The 10,677-nt window shown below is 35.8% G+C and overlaps 1 protein-coding gene across 1 annotated transcript; it reads right to left on the reverse strand.

Annotated features, from left to right (window-relative positions):
- Nucleotides 1–8,661: 8,661 nt before the first annotated feature.
- LOC109436954 (olfactory receptor 51I2) lies at nucleotides 8,662–9,606 on the reverse strand. The gene has a single exon (XM_019715835.2). The coding sequence runs from the start codon at nucleotides 9,604–9,606 to the stop codon at nucleotides 8,662–8,664; it is 945 nt and encodes a 314-aa protein (XP_019571394.2).
- Nucleotides 9,607–10,677: the final 1,071 nt, after the last annotated feature.

Genomic DNA, 10,677 nt, shown 5'->3' on the forward strand with positions numbered 1-10,677 from the left:
TAATTACAATGTAAGGTGGCTTGATGTTTTGAGTTATGGGTTATAGCCAGGTTATACCATAAAACTAATGGCAGGTACCCAATCATAGGCCTAAACATATAACGAGATTGAAATCCTGCAAATGCCTAGCTTAGTACACCAAAAAATCAGCAATAACAACAAACTCCTAGGGTACCTGGCTTTCCAGAAGGTATCTCCCCAGTCACAGATTGTGTGCCAATAACATCTTGTGCAGCTTCTTATGAATTTCCTTAGTCTTAAATAATTGGGTTGAGCATCAGCGGAACAAAGAGATAAACGAGGAACATGAACTTGTGCACATGCTCAGGGGAATGCTTCCCAAACTGATGAGCCATGGACACACCAACCATGGGCACATAAAAGATGAGCACAGCACAGATATGTGACACACACATATTGAATGTCTTAAGTCTTTCCTCCTTGGGGGCAATGGACAACACATAATGCAGTATGAGCACTAGGAGAGGAGGGTGAGCACTGAGTCTACACGAAAGGCAGAGATGACAATGAACAGGCCGTACATGCTGTTGATGGTGGTATCTCTACAGGGCGGGCAGATCAGATCTGGTGCAAGCAGTAGGAATAGATCAGTATGTTGGCCTTACAGAAGGGCAGCCTCTTCAGAGGAAAAGCAGTGGGAAGACCATGCAGGAGCTACAGATGAAGTGTCTACTAGGGAAGAAACACCAAGAACTCCGCGCACTCTGCACAAAACCTCCCTGCCAGCCTCCACCCCTCCATGCCCTGAGCTATAAAACTGCCTCTTAAGAGTCCCCTGGGTCCAATAAGCCTCAGGGCTCAGAAGTGGCTGGGGTATCAGGAAATGTAAAAAATCTTGGATGTATGGCTCTTCTGTGTCCTGGCAGTTTTCCCCCTAAGAAGTTTCGAAGACATCGTGTTAGAACTGGATTGTCCTTCGTTTTATAGAAGAGGACATGAAGCCCAGAAATAATCTATCAGTAAGTTAAAAACAGAGCTGGATTAAATCCCAGACCCTCTGACTCTCACAGCAAGTTTGAAAGGAAGGCAGCTGTCATATCACAACTCTTCCAATTCACTTTCCAAATTACAAAAATATTTTAAGTATAATTACATCATATTATTTCCACTACTATTACGGTAAAGTCCAAATTTTTATGTGGACCAGAGGACCCTGTGTTATGACACTGATTTCCATTCGAACTTTATCTTGAGCCATTTCCCTTTTGTTCTTTCTATTGCAACTGTAATGCTCTTTCAGTTCCTTTAATACGTAAGGTTTACTCCTTCCTCGTGGCTTTCACAAATGCCATTTCCCATGTTGTAGAAGCTTTTCCCCATTCACCTTCCCTTCTTCTGACTAGATTCTTATCCATTAGCTCTTAGCTTAACTGCCTTATGGACAATTCCCATAACCGTCTAGCCTAATAAATGCTTATTTAACATTCTCCATTGTTCTTTTCTAGTAACTTACAGGGTTGTGATTAAGTGACCTAATATAAACAGTAAATTATTTATTCCATGCCTCTCTTCTACTACAATTACTACATAAGTTCCAAGAAAGATGAGTCTATGTCTTTCTTATTCTTTAATATGTTCAATTCATTTAGTACAATGTTTAGCAAATAGCAAGTATGTAACTAATTTTTTTATCATAACTAACCCCATCAACATAACAGCATCAGCATTCTTTCCATAAGTGCCTGCAAAATGGTTTTCCACGGCATTTGGTGAATCACATGTCAAGGTGCAGATGACATGAGCACACCTATTCAACCTAAGCTATTTTGTCAGTGTGTCTAGTTACCTACCAGCCCCATAGTACAAAATGGCCCACACTTAGGTGTTTACTTAAAATTGTTTTTTTACAATGTTTTTCCTAATCTAAGCCATGTTTTCATTTCTAACAAGACAGAATCTTTGTAAAGTATCTGATTCACTTTTCTACCTTAATTAATGTAAGCCAATGTTCACTAGAGACATTTTTGGCCCTATAGGCTGTGTTAGCCCTTCTCTGGGCTACCACAGGTAGTAATCATGGCATCTTCTCTCACTGGATTATAACTGTTTCCCCTCATTAATAACATTCATGTATTGAGCATTTTATTTGTTGGTCAACCTCACTAATTCATTTAAACTTTACAACAGCCTTATGAAATAGGTACCCCTATTATCTATGTTTTGTATATAAGAAACTGAAGCACAGTGAGTTAAATAACTTTTCCAAAGTCACAAAAAATGTAAGTGGTAGAATTAGCATTTGAATCACGGTACTCTTAACCATCGTGCTATATGGCAACATTGTGAGTTAAGAGGGTAGGTACCTCTCTGCCTTATGCTCCATAAATACTTTCAGTATCTAACATGGGGCCTGGCACATCATGGGTACTCAATAAATAGCTACTGAATGAACGAATGAGCTTCCTTCATGACTTGGTATCTTGCAGATCCGAAGCCCAAATTAAGGCCATCATTGTTAAATATGTTTATCTGTAGAAGACATTAAGAGAAAAGACAAGAATTGCAAAAGTTTTCAAAGTCATGTCACCAGCTCAAAATCACGCTAGTCATGAACCTCAGAGAGAGACTGGGTTCATGTCCTGCTCCTCAACTTGCTCTCTTTGTGCCTCAGTGTCTTCACCTGTAAAAAAATAATAATAATTTTGCCTACATCATTGGCCGACTGATAGGAGCTAATGATGTTTTTAAGAATAAAATAAACTTTGAACTTTGACTGGCACTTATTAAGCCATCAAGACATGTTGTCATTCATATTACTTTGCAGCTGGTAAAACGAGTGTTATAGACCTTAAATGACTGGTGCAGCCCAGTTGAATGAATAGATCAAGTGGGACTAGTCCTGGCATCAGGTCTGCCATAGATAAATATCCTGTTATTTTGCTTTAAACTAATTATCTGATATTATCCTTTGATTACAAGACAAACATTCTGGTTGGCACAGGCTTCTGGTGAAGTGGGATGTGGGGAGTGAAAGTTTGACGTGTTCCTGATATGCACTTGGTGGGATGAGTCTCTTGGGAGCCAGAATAGTGATATCGGTCCTCCACAGCTCTTAGCCACATCGGGAAAAGAATGGCTCCCTTAAGAAAAGGAAATGCTTATTCCTTGAGTTGAACGCTTGGAAAGCACCTCTATGGGGAGCCACCTGGAGTAGCAACACTCAAACCGCTCCCCTGCGAGGCTCACCTTCTAGGACTGCTCAGATTATTCATTTGCTTGCATCTCTCTCCCCACCCCACCCCATTTTATTTAAAACATGATGTGTATGTTTTATAGAAAAGTAGAAAATACAAATAAACAGAAAAGGAATCTTCCTAATTCTCACTAATTAGACAACTACTAGTAAAATTTCTGCTAATGCTTCCAAATACTTTTTCTGTGCAAATGTATGAATATTTAAAAACCATATTACATGTTAGTGTGTTTACCAAGAAAATAATTGTCAGCGTGCTAGAAATATTCGTTGGAAAATGTTTTGTTTGAAATACAACTTTACAGTGGTTTATACATTCTTCTAAGCTATCTTATGCTAGAAATCTGCTGTTGTAGCCATAGCCTCTATTTAGATTAGTATAACTTTGCGCGGGGAGGGGGGTTCTTTATGTTTTAGCGTATGAGAGGGCTATTCTATTCCTGCCCCATTTCTCACCTTCTTAGTACTTTTGAGGGAGGGTAACTCAATTGTACAGTAATTCTAAATTAACTTTAAAATCATGTTGTTGTATTCTGAAAAATATTCAGAATTAAGTAAACTGAATTTGGAAAAAAATGACACCTTCACTATTTGTTTAATCTTCCACCAAGGCACATGCATTTGTAACCATTCATTCAAGTTTATTTCTAACCTGTCAATAATACTTGAAGTTTTATTCCATAAAATGTCTCATTAAAATATTACTGAGATGCATTAATTGTTTAAGTTTTATAATTTAAATATTTAGTAATTAAAATATTTGCCTTATTTTTGAAAGTACTAGTTTTGTATTATTATGTTACATTTGGCAAATTTTCTCAATTTTTGGTAACCCTTCCCTTTAAACTCCTTTTAAGTTTTCTTGATCCACAAATTACACCACTTGCAAATATGGTTGCATTCATTCATTTATCCAATCCATAAGTATTTATTGACATCTATTATGTAATTTGAATATTGTTAAGTCCTGACAACAATTTGGTGACCACAAAAGTAAAAGTTTTCCTTATTAAGTACTTATTATATGCCAAGCAATGTACCAACCATCTTACATATATTATTATCTTACATACATTATCTCTAAACTTTATTAAAACACAACAATCTGGTTATTTTTATAGCAATTTTATATATAAGTTGAGGCTCAGAGAGACTGGGATTTTTCCAAAGCTAAAATCTACGTTGCACGAAGTTTACCCTCTTTCTATTCACAAACATCCATTCATTCAAGAAGCTTATGAATAAAATAGAGAGCTCATATACAGAGAAGGGCAGAATGGTATCTAGGTGCTGTGGTATAATTCTATACAAATATATTACAAGTACCTAAAAATAATAAAACATCTATTATACCACTGTTGTTGCTGAGGGGACCAGGTAGATGGAAGGCAGGTAGTAAAGGAAGTGCTAAAAATGCTGAGCCAGTGTCTGGCTCATGGTATCTGTCTAAATAATAGTTTTAGATGAATAATTAGAATGATATGCAGTTTCCAGGCAGATAAAAATTGATATTCAAAACAAAAGCTATCAGAACAAAAATATAGAAGCATAAAGCAGCCTGTTTGTTCAGGAATTACATGCAGTTCTATATGGCTGGAACAATTTTTTTTGGGGGGGTGGGGGTGGGGCAGGGGGCTGGGATTGTAGATATAAGAGATGGATTCAATGGTAATATTATTACGAGACATGTTAAGGGTTTTGGACTTTATCCTTAAGCAGTAGGAGTCATTCAAGACTATGGGTGTTTTATAACCAGGTAGATTATTTAGGAAGATCATTCTGGCTACAGCATGGAAGACTGAAAGACAAAAATGGGGAACAATCAGATCATTTTGGAGATATTGCCAAGGTGAGGGGTGATAATGAAGGGCAAAAAGAAGGCAGCACTGGTGAGGTAGAGGCAACGATTGGATAAGCCAAAGTCTAATTAGAGTTGTCAGGATTTAATATTCAATTACAGGTAAAAGGATAAGGTAAAATAGCTCCTTTCTGTCTCACATATTGTTGCATTACTCAAAGGTTCCTCTAAAAAATGGTAAATAATAATAGCCAAAATGACAAAATTATTTTCCCTTATTTTAACCAGAAAGTATATGATCTAACACATTAAGAAAATATACAGAAACTTTTTAAATTTCTTTTTATATAGGATGGATTTTTTTTTCCATTAGATATCTTCTCTGGTCTCTACTATTGCTTACACATATTTTTTCGTTATTTTGCTTATTAATATGATGAAGTAGATTGAAAAATTTCTGAAAAAACAGCTTTGTAAAATCCTAGGATATATGTCAATTATTCTTTGTCTGTATTGCTTAACTATATTAGCAACTTTTAGTAATTACTCATATGGAGGTCGGACAATTAAGTTCACAAACTTTCCACTGTCTTTTCATATATTTCCATTACTGTATTTGATCTATAGAATTTTTGCTGATACATATTTTTCTGTATTGCTTATACGGATTATATTTAACCTTTTACATAGCTTTCCAATTTTATTTATGGTTTAAAATATAGAGGGTGCCAAAAAAATGTATACACATTTTAAGAAAGGAAAAAACTGTATTAAAATTACACTGATGGTAACCACTTTGAGCAGCTCTTGTAACTGCATAAGTCACGTGTGACTTGTATTTGTCTTTTGTTATCCGTATATATTGAGTATTGCAATTTTAATACAGTTTTTTCCTTTCCTAAGGCACCCTCTGCATATAAGATGAATGACCTATTTCTTGAAATTTGTGGGGGAGCAAGTAAAAAGATATGTTGGAGATGGTGGGAGTATAACTGTTAACTTTCAATTTCTTGCTCAATTATCAGTGAATTCTTTTATTTACACTTTATAATTTTCCCAAAATAGCAGTTTATTCAAGATTTCAAATTACTTGTAGAACATTCTACTGTCATTTTAAAAATAACTCTAATCTATTATTATGTATGATTTTTAAGTTTTATTTTCCATTTGATTAGATTTTCCAAAGGTTGGTCTGTTCGGTTAGCTTGTCAAAGGATTAGTTATTGGATTATTTTCACTCTTTCCTATTCACATCCATTCGCATATTTTATTTTAACTATTTTCAATTACTTTACATAGTATTTTATTCTTTCATAGTGTCCTAAATTGAATACTTAATTTCTTAACTTTCTCTTGTTTGTTTTTCATAAAAATATTACCCAAATTTACCAAATGTTATTATTGCTGAAAGTTAGATTATTTAATAAAATATCTATGCAATTATATTTATCTCATACTAAAAGTGGGGTGAACAGTGTTCTAACTTGAAATAAATATTGACATGCACAACTATACTTATTGTATCATATATATATTATATATATAAATACACACACACAGAGTGCCAAAAAAATGTATACACACTTTAAGAAAGGAAATAAACTATTAAAATTGTAATACTCAATATATACCGATAACAAAAGCTGAATACAAGTCATGCTTGATTTCTGCAATTACAAGAGGTGCTCAAAGTGGTTACCATCAGCATCCAGACACTTCTGATTACAGCAAACTACTGCTTGAGCAATGGTGACCAAAGTGTTCACTTATATACATTTTTTGTCACCCTGGGGTGAGTGTGTGTGTGTGTGTAATTTTAACTAATATTCTTTTAACATAATTATTTTATTTTATTTTTTTGTTGTGCTAAGAACATGACATGAGAGCTACTCTCTTAACAAATTTGTAAGTGAATTATACATTATTGTTTACTATGGGTACAATGTTGTACAGCAGACCTCAACAGCTTATCCACCTTGCTTAACTGAAACTTCATGCCCATTGATTAGTAACTACTCATTTCACCTTCTGCCAAGCCCTTGGCAATCATCATTTCACTTTTTGATTCTATGAATTTGACCATTTTCTGTACCTCATATAAGCGAAACCATCCAGTGTTTGTCTTCCTGTGACTGGCTTATTTCACTTAGCATAATGTCCTCAAGATCCATCCATGTTGTTGCATATTGCAGAATTTTCTTCTTTTTCAAGGCTGAATAGTATTCTATTGTATATACATGCTACATTTTCTTTATCCATATATTGACTGATGGACATTTAGGTTGTTTCCTCATCTTGGCTATTGTGAATAGTGCTGCAATGAACATGGGAGTGCTAATATTTCTCTGAGATACTGATTTCAGTTCTTTTGGATAAATACCCAAAAGTGAGATTACTGGATCATGTGACCCTGCTTCCCCAAAAATAAGGCCTAGCGGTATAATCAGCTCTAATGCATCTTTTGGAGCAAAAATTAATATAAGATCCCGTATTATATATTATATCATATTACATTATATTACATTACATTGCATTACACTACACTACATACATTGCATTGCATTACATTACATTATATTATATTATATTATATTATATTATATTATATTATATTAAAGACCCAGTTTTGTATTATAGTAAAATAAGACTGGGTCTTACATTAATTTTTGCTCCAAAAGATGCATTAGAGCTGATTGTCCGACTAGGTCTTATTTTTGGGGAAACACGGAATATGGACATCAAAAGCACAGGCAACAAAAACAAAAATAAACAAATGGGACTATATGAAACTGAAAACCTTCTTCATAACAAATAAAACAATCAACAGAGTATTAAGGCAATTTATGAAATGGAAGAAAATATTTGCAAGCCATATATCTGATACAGGGTCAGTCTCCAAAATATATAAGAAACTTTTATAATTCAACAGCAAAAGAATAAAAAGCTGATTTTAAAATGGGCTAAGGAGTTAAATAGCCATTTCTTCAAAGAAGACATACAACTGGCCAACAGATCTATGAAAAAATGCTGAATGTCTCTATTAGCAAGAAACTGCATATTGAAATCACAAAAATTTCACTTCAAACCAGTTAAGATGGCTATTATCAAGAAAACAAACGATAACAAGTGTTGGTGAGGATGTGGAGGAATCTGGACTCTGCACAATGTTGATGGGAATGTAAAATAGTTCATCCACTATGGAGACTAGTATGGGAGTTCCTCAAAGAATTGAAAATACAACTGACTTTGCCATAATATTGGGGAAAAGAACCCTTTACCTATGGTGGTACTGTTTTCATGGTAATAAATTCCTTTGTGATGATTCACTTTAAACAAGGATAATAGAAACATATTGTGAAAATTTTAGGGACTGATTATGAGAATGTACATTTTTCTGATTAAAAAAGAGAAAAATTGAGCAAACATTTTTTGCTAAATTATGACCCAGTTTATTTACCTCGCCAAAACCTCTTGGCTGGAGTCCTAAGTAGTTCCAGGATGTCATTAAACATCTGGTGGCAGAAATCCTAAAAGTAAGTTAGTGCCCCAAAGGGAATTTAAAAAGCCTGGTCAAAATGACTTAAAAACTCAAATTTGTGGATTAACAGTAAATATCCTCTGACTCTTGGCTGTTCAACACAATTACTGCTTAAAACTTGGTTCTCAGTAGTATTTTGCAAAGCCTCCGACGAATCTCTTTGGTTTTGATGGAATAGATGACAGGGTTGAGTGTTGGAGGAACAAAAAGATAAATGAGGGACATGAGTGTGTGCACATACAGGGGAGCATGCCTCCCGTAGCGAGCTGCCATGGACACACCAACCATCGGCACATAGAAGATGAGCACAGCAGACATATGTGACACACACGTGTTGAGTGTCTTGAACCGTTCCTCCCGAGATGCAATGGCAATTACAGAGCGTAGTATGAGCACATAGGAGAGGAGAATGAGTAGAGAATCCAGGCCAAAGGTAGAGATGACAATGAACAGACCGAAAATATTATTGATGGTGATGTCGCCACAGGGCAGGCGGATCAGATCTGGATGCAGGCAGTAGGCATGGGAGAGTACATTGGCCTTGCAGAAAGGCAACCTCTTCAGAAGGAAAGGCAGTGGGAAAACCATGCAGAAACTGCGGATGATAACAAACATGCCCATGCATGCCACATGGGCATCAGTGAGCACTGTGGCATAGCGCAACGGGTTACAGATGGCCACATAACGGTCAAAGCTCATAACTAGTAGGATCCCAGACTCCGTGAAGGAAAAGAGATGAATAAAGAACATTTGAGCCATGCAAGAATCAAAGCTGATCTTCTGTAAGTAAAAGCAAAATGTGGCCAGCACCGTGGGCAGCGTGGAAAAAGACACACCTAAGTCATTAAGTGAAAGCAGGGACAGGAAATAGTACATAGGTTGATGCAAGCTCTGCTCCTCCTTGATAATGAAAAGGATAAGGGCATTGCCCACAATGGAGACAATGTAGAAGGTACCAAGGAGCAGAAACACCCAGTGTTTGGAAGTCTGCAGCCCTGGGAGCCCTGTCAAGATGAAAGAAGGCAACTCTGAGCTGTTGTGGGGGTTATCTCCCATGCTGGGATGAATGTTTATATTGTAAGACCACTCTCCTGTAAAGAAGACAAAACATAGTTTTATCCATGGCCTAGACCTAATATTTTAAGGCTCTTATACACCATCCAGCCCTTCACTTAATGGCATTACTCGATTTTATTCAGCAAATCACTCATCCTTGCCTCTCACTGTCACCAAGATTTCTGGATTTGTCTGACTTTTCTTAGTTTATCCAGCTGCCTGAACTGGTTATGTTGTCTATTGCCAGCATGCTTCTTCTCATGTTTAAAGCTTTGAACTCTTTTCTTTATCAATCTATGGGCATCATTTGGTTAAAGACTTAAGACAAAACTCTCCTGATCACTGCTTTCTTGACTATCCTGTCCTCCTTCTAAACATTCCACTTATTCACCAAACCATAAACTTTTCAATTTCTCATGCTGACTTCTCAGCTTTTGTAGTCTCTCAGTTATTCCATACATTCATTCAGACAGAAGATAGATGGAGAAAAAGATATCCATACATAGAAATAACCTTCCAGACGTTCATCAAAATGCACTTGATTCCCATATTTCTACTCATCTTTTCATTCTAACCATTTAGTTTATGGCATCACTTTTTTCCCTGTATAATTTAATTTACTGAAAGTCATTTCTTAAACATTTCTTCAGAACTGAACAGCACCTCACTCCTGAAAGTCACTGGATTAATAATCATTTCTCTATAACATAAAATTGCTTCTCATCTGTGTTCTCCATCTCTGTGAATAATACCATTATTATGCCTAAAATTGAGATTCAAACATCACTTTTACTTTCTTTCCTTTATGTATTACACTAAACCAGGTAGGAATCAATGAAAACACTGACCCCAAAGTGCCTCTGTCAGCACCTTTCTCCATTTTCTTTCACCTGTGTCTCACACTTCAGACCCAAGAAACAATTCTCATGCTTCTTTCTATTTCATTTTCTAATTTGGAGTAGGACTAATATTTTCTAAAGGCAAATTCTAAAGTGGCATTTTTTGATTAGAAACCTTGAATGCTCCCTCATTACCAAAGGATCAAATCCAAACTCACTAGCCTAGATTAAA

Source organism: Rhinolophus sinicus, linkage group LG06 (assembly GCF_036562045.2).
Source record: "Rhinolophus sinicus isolate RSC01 linkage group LG06, ASM3656204v1, whole genome shotgun sequence".
Taxonomy (NCBI): domain Eukaryota; kingdom Metazoa; phylum Chordata; class Mammalia; order Chiroptera; family Rhinolophidae; genus Rhinolophus; species Rhinolophus sinicus.

What these genes read in the sequence shown, in the direction of transcription:
- LOC109436954 (XM_019715835.2), bottom strand. Translation starts at nt 9,606, where the DNA reads ATGGGAGATAACCCCCACAACAGCTCAGAGTTGCCTTCTTTCATCTTG.